The sequence below is a fragment of the Triticum aestivum genome, chromosome 7A, assembly GCF_018294505.1.
Source record: "Triticum aestivum cultivar Chinese Spring chromosome 7A, IWGSC CS RefSeq v2.1, whole genome shotgun sequence".
Classification (NCBI taxonomy): domain Eukaryota; kingdom Viridiplantae; phylum Streptophyta; class Magnoliopsida; order Poales; family Poaceae; genus Triticum; species Triticum aestivum.
This window is the reverse complement of record NC_057812.1, coordinates 684470478-684494046: the sequence shown is the minus strand read 5'-3', so window position 1 is coordinate 684494046 and position 23569 is coordinate 684470478. Positions and strand designations below refer to the sequence as shown.

Here is a 23569-nt window from a genome sequence, read left to right as displayed (position 1 = left end):
AGTCACCCTAGAAGACCTTGAAGTTGCATTGAGAAAGGGGCGATAGCCTAATCGATCGACCATGGGTCTCTGCCTCGGCAAGGCCCCTTCTCCCTGGCCGGACCTCCCGCTCGATCTTGCCGGCCTCATCCTCGGCAAGGCGCCTTCTCCCTGGCCGGATCTGGCCGGCCTTATCCTCGGCCATCTCACTTCCCATGCCGACCACCTCAGCTTCGGGGCCGTATGCCGCTCCTGGCGCCTCGCCGCGCGGCACCAGCTGCCGACACGGGGCACCACGCCTTGGCTCAACCGCTTCGTCCGTTGCTGCCGCGGCTCCTCCGGCGGCTGGATCCTCTGCTGCCATGACAATAACCGTCGCGGAGGACGATGGTGCTTGTACCTTCGCAACCCTTTCCACGCATCGGATGCCCTCATCGAGATCCCGTGGCACCACAAGGAGCCGTCCAATATCGTCATGTGTTCTTCGTTCGTGGCGATTCTCGACGGAAGGGACTTCATGATTGAGCCTCTCTGGCCGGCCGACCCAAGATGCTATTTGTTTAGTGGTGCTGATTACGTGAACATGGCATCTTACCGTGGCAAGATCTTCACCGTCACACACTCAGGGGAGCTCTCCTCCCATGACCTCGTCCACCATGGCTGCGAGCATGTGATGAAGATGAGCCCATCCGTTCAACCCGTGAACAACACTGTCTGCCACCTGGTCGTGTCAGCTGATAAGAAAAAGCTACTGATGGTACGGTGGAGCAGAAAGGCCATGTGTGTCCTGGTTGATGATCAACGGAGGGCTGCAGGTATTCGAGGTGGGCTTGGCCGAGGGCCAGTGGTTGGAGGTGAAGGACCTGGGAGGCCAAGTTCTGTTCCTGAGCAGGAGTTGCTGCAGGGCTTTTGGATCGCCAGAGCAATGCCACCCGAGATTCCCACAAGGGAACCGTGTGTACATCTTGGGTGTCGACTGGCACCTGAAGAGGACTGTCGCCGATGCCAGCCTGTGCAAGTGCCATGACTATCAGCACGTCGATATTCCTAGATACTGCGTGTATGACATGATACTGTTAGTCTAGTTTCACTAGGCGGAGGTCACCAGCTAGAAAGCGCCAAGTCAGAGTGGTTTTTTCCATGCGAGTGATTGAAATCCAGAGATAAATCGTACTAGCTTTATGGAAAACTAGCAATGATCTACCGAGGGGCCTTGATACTACGATGCAGGGCAATTATATAATTTCATACAAGGTGCATAAACTTACAACCAAGAGGTTCAGGGTTCAAAACCCAGTAAACGCAATAAATAATTGCGGCCTGCCCCCGCTTCCGCCGCACACGTCATATAGCTCCAAAGAAGCATCGACGTAAGGAGGGGTGTTGGAGTGTAATGTTTGGCCCTCTCCATAGTTCGGACTTTTGAATGAGTTGGTTGGAGCATGAATTCAATATGGTATCCGAGCCAAGAGGTCTTGAGTTCAAGACCCTGCCAACGCAGTATTAAATAAAACGATTCTGCAGCCTACATCGATCCCATGTCTAAGGACTAAAATAGCCTAGTCGTGAGGGGGAGTGTTGAAATATATTGCCCACCTTCCTCCATCAGTTCTGACTTTTGGATGAGTTGGCTGGAGCATGAATTCAATAGTGAAAAATATAGGATGTTACTATTTGTGTGTTGTATTGATGTGACCCTCATAAGGATTATATAGGTGTACAAGGCCTGTTCTGGAACTCTCCCAGCTCCACCAAATCCACGATTTCAGCTTCTGGAGCGAGCTCCTCACTTCACCCAGCGATCAAAAAAAGTTCTGGAGGGACGCTGGCATCTCCCTTCGCTGCAGCCCAGCTGGGAGGCAAAAAGCCTGTTAGGCTCCCCATTGGGCTGGCTGGAGGCAGCCCAGATGTGCAGCAGAGTTTTTTTTTCTGTCATGCCTTGGGCTAGCTAGGCTGTCCGTGGTGATACACACATTTGGCGTGTTAAAAAAAGATACACATATGGCTGGGCGGGGCTGTACGTGGTGCCTTGGGCTTATAGCATGCAAAGTTCTTGTTAATATAGTAGCTACTGCAGCTACTTTTGCTATACAGGAACATGTACAGAGAGATCTACATGGAGCAACATGGAGCAACAAATATACAACAATTATGTAATATTTGAAAGATCCCAAATCTTCGGAGCTAACATAGGTCATAATTTAGCAGAAATACTTGTTCATGCCACAAAAGTTTCATTTGCCAATAAGTTTGCAAATCAATATGGTCACGCATAGAAAATCATGAACATGATTTCTTCACCAACTAAGAGCAATGGCTGTAGCTAGTTCATGCCTAAACAAATCCATGTTAGGACCGCTTTCTGCCGTTGTTGAAGCATCCGATGCATTAGGAATAGTTGGAACATAATCCGGATCCCTCTCATACCGAAGAAAGTGGAGATCCTCTTTGTCATGGAGGCGGACGTAGTTGTGTAGTGTCATGGTAGCCGCAACAATCATCTTTTGTGTTGCAATCGAGTAGTTTGGCATCTTGAACAGCAAAAGAACTCACAATTTTAGCCTTCTTCCATCACTCATCATCTTGTGACACGGTGTTGTTCACATAGTCCCATCCGGCTGCGGTCTCCCGAAACTTGAGTTTCTTGAACAAGGTGAAATCAGCTTTAAGCTTGTCCCATTTGTTTTTCAACTGCGTATGTGTGTAGTCAAGCCCGGTTCTCATCTTAAATTGTCTTGTCACCTCATCAAATGCGTTTGGGGTCAAATAATTGCCTGGCCTATTTCCAGCATCCACTTGCTCGACGAACAACTCGCACACAATCCGAGTGTTTTCAACACTCCATTCAGCAGTCATGCTTGACACTTCTCTACGAAAATGCATGTCACATTGGTCCTCACATATACTAGGATAATATGAAAACTGAAGTTTTTTGCAAAGCCAAAAGCATGTCATATCAGAACTACACTTCACAAATAAACTACATTCGACTCCTCATGTTAGAACTGGAATCAATCTGTATGCTAGCAATTATGTTATAACATGGTTCCGCTATTTACACGAAACTTAGAGCGTTCTTGGCAGGACTACACAATTCTAACTGTTAATATCTTACCAGTACTACACTTCACAATCTCTAGTTCATACTGCTTACTAATATCTTACCAGTACTACAATTCAAACTAATATCTCTGGTTGAATTTTGCTTATATCTTAGCAGTACACATACTACACTGCAGAAAAAATCAGTTTGCATTTACAACACATGAACACCAAGTCTGACATAGGTAGATCATCTTTGTTGGAGCTCACCTTGTGGTTTGGGCGAGAGGGCTCGGCCTTCTGGCTGCTGCTCCTGGTCCGGCGTCAATGGCGTTCTGTTGAGCTCGCCATTGCCACGGGCTCGCTGCTCCAAACTGGTGGCGGGACAAGCGCCGCTGAGCAGGGGATCCGGCGGGAAAGAGGCCGGGTGGGCGGATCTGTACGCAGAGGATGGTTCGAGAGGCACTGGCTCGGTTCTGTACGCGAGCCCTGCGAGGAGGAGGTGAGCGCCAATCGTTTTCCTTGGCGGTGGCAAAATGCCGTAAATACATGGAACTCCAGATTCCGTTAATTTGTGAAGCTGGGTTTTGCTCGCTCCGTAAAATTGCACTACGGCCCATGCCAGCTTCGCTATTTCAGCTTCTTGGAGCTAATCCGTTCGGCTTCGTTTTTTACGTGGACTTTGGAAAGCTCAGAGTGGGAGAGTTTTAGAACAGGCCCTTAAAGGGCAAGAAGCCTATGACTTGGAGTACAAGATGATATGTAGAATCCTAGTCTATCTCTAGTCCTATACATATTCTAACATCCCCCCTCAGTCGTAGCGGGCGTGAAGCGGACGATTGCGACTGAATTTGAAGTCTTGCGCTTCTGTCGTCTTCTTCGTTGCGCCGTCATCAACTGCGTCTCTGATGTGTCGGCACCTAGGGCGGTGACTGCGTCCCCTTCTGATGCCTTCCTTGTCTCTCCTCTATTTCCTCCCGCAGTCACAGCGGGAGTGGCGTGGACGCTAGTGACGACGCGGACGCTGTTGACTGGAGTTGTTGCCGATGAGTTGTAGACGTAGCCCTATATGTCGATGTCGAGGAAGCTGATCATGATGTAGCCGTGGCCGAGGTAGTCGTGGTCGATAATGTAGTTGTTGTGGATGATGAAGCCGCACAAAGGCGGAGACACAAAAAAATGCGCTATGACGGACAGGGCCGTCTCCAGGAATTTTGGGGGCCCGAGACAAAATACAAAATGGGGTCCTAAAATTCTAAAATTCGTATAACTAAAGAAGTATCCAAGGAATATCTCATATTGCAGTGGCCAAATAATACCTCCTGGCTATCCAAGGAAAACCTCATGCCAAAGCATATATATAAATTTGGTCGACTGCATAATATATGTAGAACTGAAACTCGATGATTAACAATCAAACCAAATAGATCAAACAAGACAAAGAAATACAAATAATAATAAGGGGTACAAAAGAATACCAAATAAATAGTTTGCTTCATCCATTCCCCCCATATGTGTAGAAACTCCTGTTGTTGCAGGTCGCCAATGAAAATATGTCATCATCTTATTTTTCTGTAGCATGAATCGATTTGGGTTTCATCCATGCATGCACACATTTTTTTAGTTCTAAATTACTCCGTGGTTAATTGTTCAAAGACATCAGTTTATAAATCAACACATACAGCATGTCATCAGTTCAAACTTCCAATGCATCTTCTACTATCAACGGCGGAGCCAGCGTAGAGCTATTGGGTTCAACTGAACCCAATGGATTTTGCCTAATTCGTGTGTATATATATGTATTTATGTGATATGAATCCAGTAAAATATTTTGGCTGACCCTAACAAACAAAATACACCTCACGTGGAACAAAGGGCCCAAAAGGAAAGAGCAAACATGCAGCCGCACGGGGCACGCCTCATTAATCATCTGCTTACCCTAAAAAAATTTGATCTTCTGCTTTTCTTAATCATTCCTCTGTTCGTGTCTCCAATTCCCATCTGGCTGTTCGTGTTGCTCGGCGACTCGGCCGCCGCCGCACGCACGTGGATGCAGATCGACATCTGCAACTATTGAATCCCAAAACTTGACGTAATTAAATTAAATTGCCGCATCTTCTCTCTCTTGTATATTTTCTATCTAGACTAATAGCTCAGTACAATAGCTATTGTTTTGCCCACGTCTTTTTCTAAAGAAAAATACTCCATGAACTTTAATTGATATAGTCTACGGAGCCGCATTTTTCGAAGGGAACTCGGTCACTAGATAAGACGTAGGCAAAGTGCATCAAATGTCACTGCAGCTAATTTCGCAAAGCTTACCATTCATGCAAAAATTAACTTAGATGAGTTGCCTTATGATCCGGATGATCGGAAGAAAATTTCAGAGTACACAAGAAATCCACAAAAGTAAGATGAGATTAGGCGCAAATATTTAATGAGGGGCCTTATAGGCCACCGTCTAATTTTGATTACCCACAGAGGAAGATTGGAGATACTCAACAGAGATTTAATCTAGATTGTTGATAAATATGGTCCTTGGCTTGAGTATAGTGATAAAGTGCATAAGGCCTTGTGTTTATGCTGCTACCTTTTCAAATATTACAATAAGGGACAAGCTGGGCTAGCGCATTTGCAATTAATGACTGGAATGGTTGGAACAAGAAAAACGGACTATATACCCATGATGCTAAGGCTAATGTTATTAGCTTTCATAATGCAATAGTAAAAAAGATGTGATGCTTTGATGAATCAAGTTCAGTCAATTCAGGTTGTTCTGATAAACAAACTGATCTTACAAAAAAGCAAAATCGAATCCGGCTTAATGCTTTCATTGATTCGGTAAGATACTTGTTGCATTAAGGCTTAAATTTCTGAGGCGATGACGAGTCAGAAGAGTAAAAAAATAAGGAAAGTTTTTAAGAGTTTGTACATACCTTGATAAACTGATTCTTCTTAATAGTGTTCCGTCGTGTGTAGCAAATTTTGTAATGAATGATTGTAATAACATTATTAATTAATTAATATAGGGGGGTTTCAAAAAATAAAAAATAAAATAAAGCTATGCGGAATGTAGTTATCGAGTGAACCCAATGAATAAATTTTCTGGCTCCGCCCCTGTCTACTATTGTTGTTTGCCTCTCTCAGCCCAAGAAATCAGTAAATTACTCATTGATTAGTGGCTGAGGCGACGAGCAGCACCTGTGTTTCTCGGCTTTGGAGGGGCTGCAAGTCTTCGGTGTAGCGGAGAAAAGGCGAGCGCCCGGCGACCAGGTGGAGGACGGGAATCACTGCCGCTAGTGCAAGCACGGATCAGCTAGTAGGTGGAGCGTCGCCGCCGCCGATCTGCAGCAGACCAACACTGGTTGATTCATTGCATGGGGGCATGGGAGATCACGAGAGAGTCACGGCCCTAGGGCTGAAGCTGTAGCGGGCGCTGCATCGGCCGGCTGCTGCAGCGCCCGGCCATGCCTGTGCCTCATCGATCTGTCGTTGCTTCTTTTTTTGTCGATGGAGTTCTCGATGGCGCTCGCTGGTGCAGTTTCGATCTTGAAGCCGGCCACATGCAGCGGCGTCGGCGCGTGATCGAGACAATCGTGGCACCTGATCGCCGCCAAATCTTTCACTGATTTTCACCGGAACATGAGGGCTATAGAATTTATTTGGTGGCTAAAGAAGATTAATCTACTAAGAAAATTGGAAAATCGGAATTGATCTCTAGTCCTATACATATTCTAACATAGTGGTCCTATACTTAGAGGGCAAGAAGCCTATGACTTGGAGTACAAGACTTAGAGGGCAAGGGCCAGTTAGGTGTACAAGACTTAGGCTGGTCATAGTGGGAGTAACATAGGTAGTAACATAGATGCCACATAAGCAAAAATGTTGATGTGGCAAGTAGTTAATGAGGAGAGAGGCAAATAGAGTAACCTAATATGTTATCATCACATAGCGCTTTCCAATGCAAAATGAGTCTACAAGACAATAAATGTGCATGTATATGTTACTACACATATGACACTTCCCATTATAAGGGTAGTAACATAGAGTAGTAACGTATGCATGTTACTACTCTAAGTTACTCCCCACTATGACCAGCCTTAGAGGGCAAGAAGCCTATGACTTGGAGTACAAGATGATATGTAGAATCCTAGTCTATCTCTAGTCCTATACATATTCTAACATAGTGGTCCATTGCAAATATTTCTCCAGCTGCGCTATATATTTTCAAAGCAGATGACTACTCCCTCCGCCCGCGAATAAGTGTACATCTAGCTTTTGTCTTAAGTCAAAGTTTTAAAATTTTGACCAACTTTATAGACAAAAATAGCAGCATTTATGGCACTAAATTAGTATCACTAGATTCGAGTTGAAATGTGCTAATTTAGTGCCATAAATGCTGCTACTTTTGTCTATAAAGTTGGTCAAAATTTTAAAACTTTGACTTAAGACAAAAGCTAGATGTACACTTATTCGCGAACGGAGGGAGTATTTCTAAATCGCCAGAAGGGTCATTTTGAAATTGTTTGTCATGGTACATTAATGAATCACTTCTTCTTCGATACAACCCCCCCTAAATATATCAACGGACGAGATCTGTTAATACCCCTTCATAATAAAGGGTAGGATGGTATTTCCAGAAAATACTCGTGAAGATATTTCTGAGTCCGCCTTGGGCCGGCCCATTAGTGAGTATGTACTGTAGCAAGGTTCGAAAATCCAAAAACAATCTTCTGCCTGTTAGGCTTCGAACTCAGGACCTCAGGTGGAGGTGACCTTGCTAATACCACCAGAACAAACACGATTTGCTGATACAATTGCAGCGCAGTTTCTTATGACCTAACTGGACATATTATAGGAGTTTTTCTCTTAGAAATACTGTCACAGAACAAATTGATACTGTACAACCTGGATGGACACTGTAGCGACCAACACGGGGCATTGTAGCTAAATCGTTTTTTATAGCTCAACAAAAAGTAATGTGTTTTTAATCTTTTGGAATTTTTTTAAAACATGAATATTTTTTAAAAATGAAACATTTTCCAAAATTTGAACTTCTTAGGGAAACGTGGGTTTTTCTTTCAAATGTGCGATTTTTTATGAAAAATAATTTGATTTTATCAATATTTTTCAAATTTAAGAACATTCTTTTCAGAATTGTAAACATTCTTGTGAAATGCAAACATATGTTTTCCAAAATTACAATAAATTATCAAACGTATGAATATTTTCTTGAAAGCACGAACAATTTTTAAATTTTCGAACATTTCTTTTCAAAATGCCACTACTTTTTCAAATTTCTGAGCTTTATTCGAAAACGCAAACATTTTCTCAAATTTATGAATATTTTTCAACTATACTAACATTATCTGGAAACAATTTTCAATTTCTAGGGCCTAAGCATTTTTTATTTTCGATTTTTTCCGTTTTCCTCTCTTTTTGTTAATTCATTTTTCTACTTTTGAACTTTATTATTCTTTGTGAACTTGTTCAAAAATTTGAAAAATTGTTTGGTATAACATAAAATATTATTTTTAATTTCGAAAAAGGTTCGGAAATTTCATAAATGTTCAGTTTTTGAATTGTTTTGTTCACAAATTTAATAAATGTATGTGTTTCAGAAAAGTTGTTATTTTTTTTAAAGTATGTGGTTTGCCATTTTGTTCGAAATTTCCATCAGATTTTCGTAATATCTTAACAATTTTGGAAAAAGTTTTCTAGTTTGTAACATTGTCATACACACTTTGTAATTCCAAAATTGTTGATAAATTTCAAGAAATTTCTAGGACAAAAGAAAAATGTTTGTGTTGATTGTAAATGACATAAATTACAAATACACTCATCTAAACTTGTAAGGCCATGGATAAATGATCCCAGCTTCTTGTAACATCCTGGCACATGCATATGAGGCATCCATGCTACGTTCGAACAACTTCCGACACTATTTACATGTTGTGGCGCGTCTGACCATTTATGGGCCTAGTTTCACCGAGAAAACTCCAGAAAATGCAAAACTTTTCAAAAATGTAAATAACTTGGCATGGTGCCTTAAATTGGTTGTAGAAGCTGGTGGAATACATTTGTCATTTAACGGATATCGAAAAACAACGAGCTTTCAAAAAGACCCTTCTGGCCTAAGCGAACACCCTCCGTTGAACATAGTCTTTTTTGGCATCTTTGAAATGAACCCCACTTTTGCAAGAAGGTAGGCACATACCTAGTTCGGACGATTTTCGGTAACACGTCCGGCCATTTATCGTCCTTTTTAACAAAAAAAAAACTTCAGAAAATGCAAAACTGATTGAAAACACAAACAATTTTGCATGGTGCCTTGAATATTGGTCATACAAGCCCATGAAAAAATGGGGTCATTTCAAGAAAAATACAAAACTTGTCAAAAAACCCAAGCAACTTGGCTTGGTGCTTTGAATTGGTTATACAAGACCATGAAAAAAAATTTGGGGGCATGGATGCCGACGATGGGCATGCCACCTGCTGGTAAAAGTTAGGGTCATTTCAAGAATGTCCAAAAAACACCATGTCCCGCGTAGCATGTCCGAGTAGGCATCCATGCCAGGTTCGATGGAAAAGGATATTTAAAATCATAATTTATATATGTACTTAAAACTCTTATTTTAAGTTTTTAACATAACTAATAAATACAAAATTATAGAACTGAAAACAGTAAATGCTTTCCTAAAGCATAGGAAACATAATTTAAAGTAGTTACTTAAAATTGTTATTTTGGCATTTCAATTTTTTTAAGAAAAGAAAATGAAATCTTAGGCCTTGCCCAACTAAGCGACGTCATCCTCCGGTCGGGCGCCTATTGGAATTTGTTCATAATTAAAAAATGAATCTATTTTAAATAAATATTGTTCCCAAGTTGAAGAAATATTCGGGAAAATTTACAACACTTTTTTGACATCATGTGTTGTTTGCATTTCTGAAAAATCTTTTGGAATTTAAATTTGTATTCCTGTTCAAATGTTTGTCTTCACAATTTTGTTCGTGCTTTTCCAAAAACTATTCATGTTTTGATATTCTGAACAATTTTTTAAACACACGAATATTTTTTGAAGTTACATTGCAATTTTTGAAAATGCAAATATTTTTTAATTTATGAACCAAATTTGGAAATAAAAAACGTTTTGAAAATTTGAACAGCATTTTGAAAGCGCAACCATTTTTTGAAAAATAAAGAAGAAATGTAACAGGAAAAAAACTATGGAAAAAGGAACCGGTTCACAAAGTGTTCCTAAAACCTTTTTAAAATTCCTAACCCTTCTGTTACTTAAAGCGTCTGGCTTTACATTTTTCACCGAAGGCTTGTTATTCCAGTGGTTTTGTAAGACAATAGTTTATGTTTTAGGTGGTCACGGGTTCGACTCCCAGATCGTTCTATCCTTTTTTTGATATATTTGTCATCACATGTACCGCAAATCTTCGGTGCCTTCAAATCTCGAGAGCTTCACCTTTCAAGAGTCTCCCCGCCGAGTTCTGTCGGCTCTATAATCTGCAGATTCTATGTCTACAGAAATGCATTCTAGAAAGCTTGCCAGATGACTTAAGTAGTCTGATATGCTTACAGAGATTTGAATCAGATGGATTTCAATGCAATTCAAGGTCTAGAAGTTTTCGGGAAGAAGAACTTTATTATGAAGCGACTGTTGATCTAGCCACTGATGAGCAGGGGCGAGGATTTAGGTTGATGAAGAATATGAACAACCTTGGTCACTTGAAGATAAATAATATCAGCAAGCTAAGCAAGGAATCAAGGATCATGCAGTAGAAGCCCAACTACAGAATAAGCATTATCTTGATATGCTTAACCTGTCATGGTCTAGGTTGAATTCATCTCAAGAGGACAATGCAATGACATAGAGGTGCTTCTGTTAGATAATGAGCAACTAGCTTTACTGAGGGCCCATGGCCAGTACATATACAGATGTGCTAAAGTGCAGAAAAGCCCCTTATACAATGGGGATGAGCACAATGAACTATACACATCTAACACACACACACCCCTCAAACTCATGGTGGATCGACAACACTGAGTTTGGAGAGGAAAAATCCATGCCGTGCTCGAGTCTGTGCCTTCGTGAAGAAGTCAGCCAACTGTAACTCCGAGGGCACATAGTGAAGGGCGAGAGTCTGATCCTGCACAGCAGCGCGCACAAAGTGGGCATCCACACCGATGTGTTTGGTGAGCACATGCTTCACCGAGTCACGCACAATACTGATAGCACCGGTGCTGTCAGACAGTAGAGGAGTGGAGGTAGTAGCAGACACACCAAAATCCTCAAGTAACCACCGTAACCAGATCACCTCAGCAGTCAACATAGCCATGGCTCGCAACTCAGCCTCTGTGCTCGAGCGAGAAACTGCAGTCTGCTTCTTTGTCTTCCAGGCAATAAGAGGGCCACCAAGAAAGACACAGTAAGCAGACAGCGAGCGTCGATCAGAGGGATCACTGGCCCAGGTAGCATCAGAGTAGGCCTGGAGCTCAAGAGAGCTGGAGCAGGGAAAGAAAAAGCGCTGAGAGATCGTGCCACGAAGATATCGTAGAACACGGAGGAGATGACTATAGTGGACAAAGGTGGGGGCCGAAACAAACTGACTCAGGATATGGACAGGATAGGAGATGTCAGGACGCGTAACGGCAAGATAGACAAGACTTGCAACAAGGTGACGATAGCGAGTGGCATTAGGAAGAGGGTCATCATCAGAGGTACGAAGCTGAACGTTGAGCTCCATAGGAGTCACAACTGTACGCTCATCACCAAGAGCAGCGCGAGCAAGAAGATCCTGAATATATTTTTCTTGGGAGATGTAAAAGCCATCAGAGGTCGAGGAGATCTCAATCCCAAGAAAGTAGCGAAGTGGACCAAGATCAGTCATGAGAAACTGATCGCGAAGGCGCTTAACAAAGGCAATATAGTCAAGGTCGTCACCAGTGATGATCATGTCATCAACATAGAGGAGGAGAAGAGTCCGACCACGAGGAGTCGTGTGAACAAACAACGCAGGATCATGATCACTGGGTAAGAAACCTGCTGCAGTCACCACAGAGGCGAAGCGCTCAAACCAGGCGCGAGGGGCATGTTTAAGACCATAGAGGGAGCGGCGAAGTCGACAGACCATACCATCACGAGCGTAGTACCCCGGTGGTGGCTGCATATAAACCTTCTCACGCAACTCGCCATTGAGAAAAGCGTTCTGAACATCAAGTTGAGAGATAGACCACTGGCGAACAGAAGCCACTGCAAGAAGAGTGCGAACAGTGGTCATGTGGGCCACAGGAGCGAATGTCTCATCATAATCGTGCCCCTGCTCCCGCTGAAAACCACGGGCCACAAGACGAGCTTTGTAGCGCTCAAGAGAACCATCGGAGTGAGTCTTAACCTTGTAGACCCACTTGCAGGTGATGGGATGGACATCGGAAGGAAGGGGAACCAGATCCCATGTGCCAGAGCGCTCAAGAGCAACAAGATCTTCGGCCATCGCAAGTTGCCATTCAGGCTGAGTCATGGCAATTCGGTAGGAAGTTGGCTCAGCAATAGCAGAGAGACCATACCGATCAGGGGAGTAGCGATCAGGCGGGGGGCGAGGCCGAGCACGAAGGTTGTGAACCGGGGAAGGCGTGAGAGGAGGTGCACCAGAGGTGGAAGGCGCGTCAGAGGAGACATCCTCAGTACGAGATCGTCGAGTATACTGGAGAGGAAATGGTGAGAGAGGGCGACGGACTGGAGATGAAGGTGGAGAGGTGGAGGAGGAGTATGGAGAAGACGGTGTCGATGGGGAATGAGAAGGAATGAGAGGTGCCGGAGGAAGAGGTGACACATGAGGCACATAGCCGGGTGTGTCAGGAAGGAGCATGAACGAAATGTCGTCCACAGAGAAACTCGAGGAAGAAGAACGTGGGTAGTAAGAACGAGACTCGTCAAAAGTCACATCATGCGAGATGCGCAAGCGACGACCCATAGGATCCCAACTTCGATAGCCCTTGTGCTCATCACTATAGCCAAGAAAGACACACTCAACCAACTGAGCAGTCAGTTTGGTGCGTTCTCGTGGGGCAAGGACATAACACACACATCCAAACATCCGAAGAGCGGAGTAGTCAGGGAACGTCCAGTGAGACACTCCATAGGAATACCACCCTGCAAAGCAGTCGATGGCTGAATGTTGATGAGATAAGTGGATGCAGAAATAGCCTCGGCCCAAAAGTGAGGCGGAAGGGAAGCGGCAATCATCAGTGCGCGAGCCGTTTCAAGTAGATGACGATGCTTACGTTCGACAACGCCGTTCTGAGCATGAGCACCAGGACATGAGAACTGGGCAAGAGTACCCTGTTCCGCAAGAAAACCACGCAACAGCTGAGAGATAAACTCACCAGCGGAGTCAGCACGAAAGGTATGAATGGGCGTGGAAAACTTGGTGTGAACCATGGCAGCAAAACGTTTATACATAGAGAGAACCTCGCTACGAGATTTCATGAAGTAGAGCCAGGTGTAGCAAGAGAAATAATCAATAAACAAGATATAATAGCGATGACCACCTTTCGAATCAAAGGGGGCAGGGCCCCAAACATCAGAATGAACTAAGTCAAAGGGACGCTGAGATACCGACTCACTGGTAGGATAAGGCAACTGGGTCTGTTTGCCAAGTCTGCAACCATTACAATGTAAAGAAACATCTCCAAATACAGACCCCAAAAGGCCCTGACGAACTAAGTAAGACAAGCGAGAGCCACAGATGTGACCAAGGCGATGATGCCACTGCTGGAAGGACGAAGACGAAGAGGCAGCAAGAGCATGGGAGCTGGCAGGAGTGATGGCAGCGGAAGGAACACGAAGCCAGTCAACCTCCCAAAGGCCCTCTGACTCATGGCGCCGGGGGCCAGCACCAACCAAAGCCTTGGTGCGTCAATCCTGAATGGAGCAAGAGTCGGTATCAAGGATGACACGACAACCAGAATCAGTAAGTTGGGCAGCGGAAAACAGATTCATGGTAAGATGAGGAACATGTGAAACACTGGAAACAGAAAAAGAGGGAGTGGAAAGAAGACCACGACTAGCAACAGGAAGAGGTGTGCCATCGGCGGTAAGAACATTAACAGGCGAAGTAAGAGGTCGGAGAGAAGACAACATAGAAGAATCTGAAGACATATGGAAGGAGGCTCTAGAATCCAAAACCCACGAAGATGTACCTGACTGTGTAGATGCCTGCGGTTGTGAAGAAATGGCTGCAGCCACAGCAGCAGCTGAGCCAGTCGACGAAGAGCCTGAGGAAGCCAGGAGGCGTTTGAGCCTCACAATGTCCTGGTCAGTGAGTGACGAAGTCGAGGAGGATTCAGGAGTCCCACTGGAAGAGGAGCGTCGCTGGTCTCGCTTCTTCTCATGGCAATCAGACTCTGGGTGACCGGGCCGAGAGTAGTAGCCACAGAAGGTGTCACGGCGCGACCGGCCCCTCTCAGTATAAGTAGGACGACTCACCCCCCTGAAGGTGTGGGGAGGAGCGGTGGAGCGGTGAGCCGAGCAGATGACATAGGAGCCCGAGCAGCCAACACAAACGGGACCACCAGCAAACCAGCAGAGCGAAGACGGGTCTCCTCAGCATGAAGCTCAGCAAGCACCTCCGAGATTGGAACACGACCACGAGCAAGCAAGTGAGCATGTTTGGACTCAAATTCAGAGCAGAGACAAGATAAGAACTCATGGACCCGCTGAAACTCCAGATCAGACCGAGTAGTCTGACAGCAACGACAGGTGCCACAAACAACTGTCCGAAGAGAGTCAAGCTGACACCAGATGGCACAGCACTGTGAATAGAACTCATCAACAGAGGAATCACTTTGCTGAAGGGCGTGCTCCTGACGCACCACAGAGAGATAGAGAGCATCACCAGAGGGCTGATAGCGCTGACAAAGATAAGACCACGTCGCTGCAACTGTGCCAACTCCCATGAACTCCGAAACAAACTGAGGGAGGACACTGGCAGTAAGAACAGCAGCAGCACGAGCATCATCATTGCACCACTGAGTGTAAGCTGCTAGATCATCCCGGTACACAGAGAGAGCATCGGAATAAGCGGATACCTACTGATCATAAGCATCAACCGCAGCATCATCCAGAGCCTTGGCAGCATCCCGGTCAGCTGAGAAGCATCATCAGCAAGAACCGGCGGCACTGGTGGGATTGGGACCACTGGCGCAACCGGGCATGACGGACAGGGGACCTCGCCAGAGAGAACACCCGCAGAAGAAGACCACGCATATGGATACGCATCAAGCCCACAAACTCAGCATAGTTGGTGCCATCGAAGATCACCGAGCACCGAGGAACAGCGACATAGCCCGAAGAAAACATGAAGAAGTCTTCCTACTGCTCCTCTGCTTTCCTCGGTTTTTTTTGGTCAACCGATGCAGAAGACCAGATCAGGATCGGGCAAGAACGCGCTCGAGCTAGGCGCTCAAGCTAGGCGCCCGAGCAGGAAGCGCAGCCCGCGCGAGCAGAGAGCAGCATTGGCGAGGACTGGGCAGAGTCGTTGGCGGCTCCTGGCCGAGACCAGCCAGGCGAGTAGCTGACGGCTGCAGCCGTTCGGACCGGGAGCAGCAGCGGACCGGGGACGGCGACAACCGGACTGGCCTGGATCAGCGGCAGTCGGACAGGGAGAGGACGGAGTGGAGCGCGACGGCTGGAGAGGAGGACTTGGCCAGAGAGGAAGGCCGGCGGGAGCGGAATCAGGCGGCTGGGCGGCGTGGCCGGGCGGGGCCAAGGAGGAGACGGGCAGAGATGGTCGGCGGCAGGCGGAGGCTAGATACGGGATGCACGGAGCTGCGGCGTGCGGGAGAGGGAGGCTAACCTAGCATCTGATACCATGTTAGATAATGAGCAACTAGCTTTACTGAGGGCCCATGACCAGTACATATACAGATGTGCTAAAGTGCAGAAAAGCCCCTTATTCAATGAGGATGAACACAATAAACTATACACATCTAACAGCTTCAAGTTCTACAACCTCCCACCTGCCACCTGCCTCAGCTTAATGTCACCTTCGTTTATAATTTGCGATGGACGCGAGTGTTCATCAGCATCCAATATCTCAGAGCGTATAAACCAAAGTGAGATAGCTGAGGTAAGGAAAAATGATAACGCTGGTGTTTTCTCGTCCCTGGCAGACCTAGTGATTGATAACTGCCCAAATCTATCATGCCTCAAACATGTTAAACATGTACCGGCCATCAAGAAAATCACAATTACAAATTGCAAGAACTTAGTTTCAGTACCAGCTGAAATATCTGTGGATCTCAGTTGCCTTGAAGAACTGACAATGCAGCGATGTCCAAAAATATATTCCCAAGGTTTGGTTGCACCTTCTCTCAAGAGGCTTGTGCTGAGTACGAGGAGTGTTGATCTTGGTCGTGGCAATCTCGGAGACAATATCAACTGTTGCTCCGTCACCTACTCTTTTTTTGTCATGGAGCCGTCCCACATCCATCCAACTAGAAATGTGGAATCTTCCAGCACTAGAGGAGTTGGAATTTTGAAATTGTAATTTTCTTAAATCTATCATTGGACAATTTGGACAGATCCTCAGAAATACGGGGGGATCTAAAGCATTCCCTAATTTCATTCATTGTCATAATTTGAATGACTGATGTCTTTTGAACCAAATCTTCATTTTAGAACTTTTTATATGTATTTGAATTCGTAGTGAGAACACCTTCAGAATAAGATCAATCTTGGGTATATTTAAACTATTTTTTTGTTTTATTGTTTCGATTAGCAAGCTCAACCTCTGGGTATCTACGAGGCCTCTGAGGCGTCTATGAGGCCATTCTGGGCCGGGACGGCAATCACCTTGGTTCAGACGCACGTTCGGCCGGTTTCCTCCTTGCACACTAGGTGTTCGAGGATTTGCCTAGAAGGTGGAGTTCTCGTCGAGGAGTGGTGAGCATGGCATGGGCAAAAAGACCACTAGTTTTATCCCTATGTTTCATGTCATGTGTGATGAGTTTTTATGTATGATGTGGATTGATGAAATAGTAATAATTTGATGTTGTGGATTGATGAATCTGATGTCATGTTTATATTATTTGTGTTAAATTTCAATTGTAGTGCCCTATTTTTTGAGAGAACGTCGGTCTTTATTGATCAAGCAACAAAGTTACATAGAGTCTCCCGGATACAATCCGGAGCAGAATGGAAAATATAAAGACTTACAGAGTTCAAACTAGATCTAGCTAAAACATGAGCTAAAACATTACATTGCCGACGAACATGCTTGAAAGTCACAGAAGACAGAGCCCCACACGTCGTCTTGATATCAGCGATTATAGAACCCACAATGGAGCGGCCTCGTGCAGAAGAGTGCAGCCTTTGCATCACCTAGAGACAATCGGATTGGAAAATCACATGCATATAGTTCTCTTGGCGAGCCAAATAAACTGCACGACGAAGAGCCATCGCCTCTGCCACTTCCGAGGATGAAACACCCGGCAAGGGTTCTGAAGCAGCGGCAACACACTGCCCGAATGGTCTTGAATCACCACGTCAATTGCTGAGGAGCCCCGGTCCAAAGAAACAGATGCGTCTGAAGACACCAACAAAGAACCATGCGGTGGCGGAGACCAATGAGAGCTAGAAGCAGGGGTCTCACGTCTAGCCGCATGAGTTTTGAACAGATGTTGGAAGATCAAATCAATGTAAGCACGCGCCCTCGCAGCCGTATGCTTCGGGAGAGGAGCAACGGGTTCATTACGAGCAAAATTCCGAGCCTCCCAAATGTGCCAAAGAGTGATAGTCAGAATAGAGACATCTCGATCAGAACCATAGGATAGGAAATTGAAAAGCCATTGCTTTGGAGATGTAAAGGATGAACGATATAGCTTGATCCCAAAAACATCCTTAATCTCCTCCCAGATAGCACGGGCATGTCCACAAAAAAGCAAAGCATGCTCAATACCTTCCGATCCGCCACAGGAATAACAGTCAGTCCTCGTTGGCACCTGGCGGCGGAGAAGTTGCTCTCCCGAGGGTAGACAATTATGAGCAAAACGCCAAAGCATCACTTTCATCTTATTTGGAGCCTTAATATTCCAAAGCTTCTTCCATAACTTTTCTTCCAAAGACTAACTGGAGTGTTGCCCCCCACCATTTCCACTCCGATCAGACAAGAATTGGTTCGTCCTTGCCATGTTATAAGCGGAACGGACAATATATTCACCGAACCTAGTGAAAGGCCAGTGCACAAAATCTGGACCGCCCGTCAACTTTATTGGAATTTTAAGAATATCATTGTAGTGCCCTATTTTAGGTCACTGTATGAGAGATAAAATCTAATGCCCTAAAACTCACCTTTTGGTGTCTTCAATGCCCTATTTTAGGACAACCGCTGGAGATGCTCACACATTCACGACACCTTGATAATGAGGCACTCAACAAAACATACGCTTTATTTGACAGTTCCGTGGATATGAGAATCTCAACCTAGAGTTACATCTTGGTACAGTAGTGACACAAGAAATATATCTATATCTATACATCTATACAAATATAAAAATGCCTAAAGGTGCAGACCCAACAAATCCCGGCTATCAAACCAGTTCAATCCAACGACTCTGACTGCTCCAATGGTGAGCGCTCAACACGTTTAGCATGCGGTTAATATCATACCAAATATCAATGCCATGCTAATTTCATAATTAACACGCAAATAATATCCTACCTAATATCAGCGTGCGATTAATATACTACATAATAACAACGTGCAATGCACGTACGCATTTACTAGTCCAAGGAAACATCGGAAGATCGATGAGCTCAAGTCATCACTTTGTAAGTTGATTCTCCATGGGGCTTTCGTTGCTGCATGCAGCCACGGTGATTGTCATATCAAGGTTGCTTGCTTTGGTAATGGTGGTGGTAGTAAACGGTAGCTCAAAAGAGTTGTGCTTTTCAAAATTGTCATTGCGCTCAACTTGATTCACATGGTCTTTGCTCTTGCCCCAGATGAGAGCATAGAGACCAACAACAATAATCATTGCACCGGTGATCCTACATGGAAACAAATTTGTGAATGGATGAATAACAGATACAACCTCCGATCCAAAATAAGTGTCGCGGTTTTAGTGGACGTGCAGCCACCAATTGATGCGGATGCAGGAGAATATATGTTTCGCAAGTGAAGCATATACATACCTTCCCAATGTGATCACCTCGGAAAGAATGAAGGAGCCTAGCACAGTCACTATGATCATGCAGAGAGGGCAAAAGGCAGTGACAAACACTGGCCCCCGTTCTTGGATAACTATCCCTTGCAAATAATAAGCAACCCCTGAACACATTATGCCCTGAAATGAAATTAGTTAAGCAGCGAGTTAGTCATTGGAACCATCCACGGAAGCAAGTCTGATTTCAAATTGGTCACAACTAATTACGGAGTAGGCGGCCGTGACGAGCCTCATATCGAATCCAATTGCCCAAGCCTTGGTGTCACGCTCCATCACCAGCGCAACCACGCCGCTCTGCACGACGCCCATGACGCATATCATCGTGGTCAGGGAGAGCTCGGACGGGTAACTCCTCAACGTGTGCGACTGAAGATCGCAAACAAAATCGATGGTCACCACAAATACATCGGGATGCAGTTGGAACAGAAACTAATTTAAGAAGAGTGTGAACTCACCTGGAGTATGAAGAAGGCGGACCAGCAGAAGCTGCTCAACAGGATCATGACGATGCCCAAGAGCCAGCAACCGCTGCTGTGGTTGGCCGTGTCGGCAACGACGTGGCTTCCGGCATGCTTGGTCCATGGGAAGTTGAGGACAGGGCCGCGGAAGAGTACCATGAGCAGCGCTCCGCCGACTGTGATCACCGTGCCGGCGATCTTCGCCTGGCTCCGCCGCTCCTTGATGTTTATTCTCTCGATCCTACATTGTTGACCAATTTATTTCATTACCTACTTAATAAAATAGAAGCTCTTCAAACACGAAAAATGTAAAAGAGAGGATCGCTCTACTGTTAATAATATATCGGTTTGGGTCGGAGCTTCACCTGATCAGGATGGCATTTACAAATGTTACGGCAGGCAATACGTTGGTGAGTGCCGAAGAGAAGCTCGCCGACGTGTTACGGGCTCCTATGTAGAAGAAGTTCTGGTCAAGGACTGGCCTTGAATAATTTTAACAAGTATAAATGTAAGAATGCATCAAATAATGAAATCACAAAAATACTACTATCATGCAACAAGTGTGTGTTGGATCCTTACTCGAGTAGTGCCAGAGCAACGATCTTGTAGAACAGGGAGAGGGTCATTTTGCGCCTTGTTTTCCTGTCACGCCAAATGAAGAGTAGACATGAAGTCGCTTTCCTTACTTGGTTTATCAAGGAAAAACTTGACGACAACGGGCAAAGAGAAGTGCTAGCGTTATTTCAGACGTTTCTGAATGCTCAGCAGCGGTTGCTCAGTTTTTCGATCAAGAAAGATCTTATTAACTCATAAGGTAGCACCAAAAGTCTACAAAAAGATAATGCATAAAATGAACATGAACCTTTTTCTTTATCTTGTTACAGATCTCCGTTAGTTATTTCAAGGCCCAGTGTAATAAAAATTGTAAACATGAATTAGGTGATGACGACAAACATATCTGCTAAAAGGAATATGAGAAGACAGCAAAATAATGTAACTATGTGGATTACATTTCAGGAAACGTATTGTTGTTTCCTTTAATTCCGTGAAAACAAATAACAAGCTAATCTTAAACCTAGAACTTGTCCCATTTGAGGACATAAGAATATGAATGTAGCTCAACAACCAATTGATAAATTGCCACACCTACTTACCAAGTTCATTACTATACACATCTCGCAAAAAAAAAGTTACCATACACAACTTAGAGCATGAATTTTCATACTACTTCAAAAACTGAACTCTTAAAGGTACAACGAAACGAGTGACCAATTTGACATGGCCACAGGTTTTCTGACGGTGCAACGGCGGGCCGGGCGCCACCCTGACATGAGCACGGCTGACCACGAACAAAATACATTCTACACGAAGCCAGCTAGCTAGTATAAACGTCTAGACATATTAAACGACGATTAGGGATGATTCACAGATCCGTAATATGAACCTCTCAAACCATAGCGCGAAGGGAGCCATGGCAGCGGCGGCGATGGCGTTCCGGTAGACGACGAGGACGTAGTGGCTCATGCCCTGGCGCAGCGACGCGACGGAGAGGAGGAAGAGCCCGGCGTAGCCGAACTGCAGGAAGACCATGGCCATGTAAGGCATCACCTTCCTCCAACTCCCGACGAGCTCCATGATCTGACCCTCTCAAGCTCCAGCTAAACTATACTGCCTCGATTCGACTCGACTCGCCTGACTATATGTGCAGCTGCTGATCAGGCAACGCTAGCCTGGTGCGCCTGCCTGCCTGCTTGGTGTGTTCTCATGCAATCCCGGCGGGGGCAAACTTATATAGACACTCAACTTGGCAGGCAACCTGCATGACTGCGTTGCCCCATACGTTACTTTACATATGTGAGTGACATGCTTTTCTTTTGAACAGGTGAGTGACATGCTGTTGAGTGGCCTGAATGTGTGTGTGTGTGTGTGTAACCTGTTGTGGCCCTTCTGCCCGGCCGACCATGGAGGATGGGACGACAACATCCTACTGCTGCTGCTCAGCCTCTGTCTCGGCCGTTTCACCTCCGCTTTCGCCGTCCTAGCCGAGGGACCAAAAAGAAGGGGATGAAGAGGCCTTGTGCTGCTGCATCGTCATGATGCTGTTGCTCCGCCTCCACGCTCGCCTAATGTGCCCCGGGTGAGTGAGTTGCGCAGGTTAGAGTTACATTTATTCCTAGATCTGCAATGACCATGTTCTGATCATCTTCATCAGGCCTGAGGACAGAGTTAGGTCCGACAGACTTGTTGCTAGATCAGGAAGAGTTCTGATCACCTAGCTGTAACAAATTAGAGAGTTCCTTATTTAACGTTGTGTTAATTTTTTTCTCTATTTGACATCGAAAAATTATTTCTTTCATATATAACACCAAGTCTAAAAAAATACATGCGCAGCTGTCACTACAGGAAAATCACGTTTTGCCGTGTGAAAGACTATAAGCCGAGAGCTTTTTTTCGGGTATTCGGCTTATGTTCCTCTAAACTGAGTCTACAGGAAAAAAACACCCGGCAACTACAAAACACACGGCTTATGGCAGTCTATAAGTCGAGTGGTCCGGAAAAGCCCTTGGCTTACAATAAGCACGCACGGCATCTACTGTCTAAGATTGCTGTATGTGGCTACATAGCTGAATAGCTGCATGCAGATCTCTAGCTGTATGTGTGTATCCCGCCGGTTCGGCTGCTAGCTAGCTGCGTGACGCGTGCAGGCTGAGCTAAACCGGTCGGCTGGACGGATCAAGTTGGAACTTAGAGGATCAGTTAGTTTGTTAGTGTGTGCTTGCATGCATGCACAGGAGTTGTTAGACGCTCTTAGGGGTTGTTTGGATAGCGAATATTAACGATGGATTTGTACATATATTTCTTTACGGAGGAAGTATGTATTTGTGTGGCCGTTGAGGCAATGCTATGAAAGTGCTGTTAGTGGCCGTGCTTGTAGTTAAGGAGTAGTTAGTGGCCAGGTCATGCTGTTAGTGGCCGGCGGGGATGGATCAGGAGCGGGCGATTTGGGACAGATGGCCGGTTCATATTATACGAGGGGTAAAAGTGTTTTTTGTGTGCAATTTATGACAGTATTAAAAGAGTCAGGCATAAATTTTAGACTCGATACCAGATAGGGAAGAAAAAAAATTCAGTGTCAAATAATTAAGAAAACGAAATTCAAGTTTGTGTTAATAAGAAATTCTTTCAATAAATTCTCTTCTTTACATAAATTTGACTTTTGATTTCAAATGCTCTCCAGGACCCAACCGAAGAGCCCTGCACCTGTAGTGGGAGAACTCCCAAATGGCTGGTGATGTAGAAGCTTCTCGCTATGTCTGTTGTGTTCTGTTTTTTCCTTCACAATTCCGTGTATGTGTTGGGAAGCTAATTCAACTGGCTAAATTTTAATCCCGTCTATTCTTCCATGTTCCTCTAGCGCAAGGCACTACTGAATTTTTGTGAGCATAGCCTTTTGATTGAGTGACAAAAACGTTCTTAATAATGAAAACTGGTGAGCAGTTTGGTGCACACAACTTAGGTGCTGGGGGTGATAAGTGACCTCGCGCGGCGAACCCGCTGCCGGCCACTCCGGCCACGGTGGCCACCAAGAGCACTGGGTACGCCATGCCGGCAACCACTACGCCGGCGGGCGGCACCTTGGCCGCGGCTCCGGAAACCTCGCCCGCAGGGGAGGAGACAGGAATTGGACATAGAGGCAAGTTGAAAATATAAATTTTTGCAGCCGGCGAGCCACTATAAGCAACCTCCTTAACAATTATCTTTATGTATAGACTCTAAAAACTCAATTGTAAAATATTACACTGAAAATAGATCAACCAACTAATAAATTTAAATAGGAAATGCATAAAATCAA

The 23569-nt window shown here is 45.1% G+C and overlaps 1 protein-coding gene and 1 pseudogene across 1 annotated transcript; one reads left to right on the top strand and one right to left on the bottom strand.

Annotated features, from left to right (window-relative positions):
• Nucleotides 1-61: 61 nt before the first annotated feature.
• Nucleotides 62-1129, top strand: LOC123152062 (uncharacterized; annotated as a pseudogene).
• Nucleotides 1130-18463: 17334 nt separating this feature from the next.
• On the bottom strand, nt 18464-21490 carry LOC123149310 (WAT1-related protein At1g44800). The gene is made up of 7 exons (XM_044568941.1): nt 21161-21490; nt 20296-20358; nt 20082-20198; nt 19714-19957; nt 19466-19624; nt 19227-19378; nt 18464-19082 (listed from the first exon to the last, which is right to left on the bottom strand). The coding sequence occupies exons 1-7, from the start codon at nt 21349-21351 to the stop codon at nt 18857-18859; spliced, it is 1152 nt and encodes a 383-aa protein (XP_044424876.1). The 5' UTR covers nt 21352-21490; the 3' UTR covers nt 18464-18856.
• Between the last annotated feature and the right edge of the window lie 2079 nt (nt 21491-23569).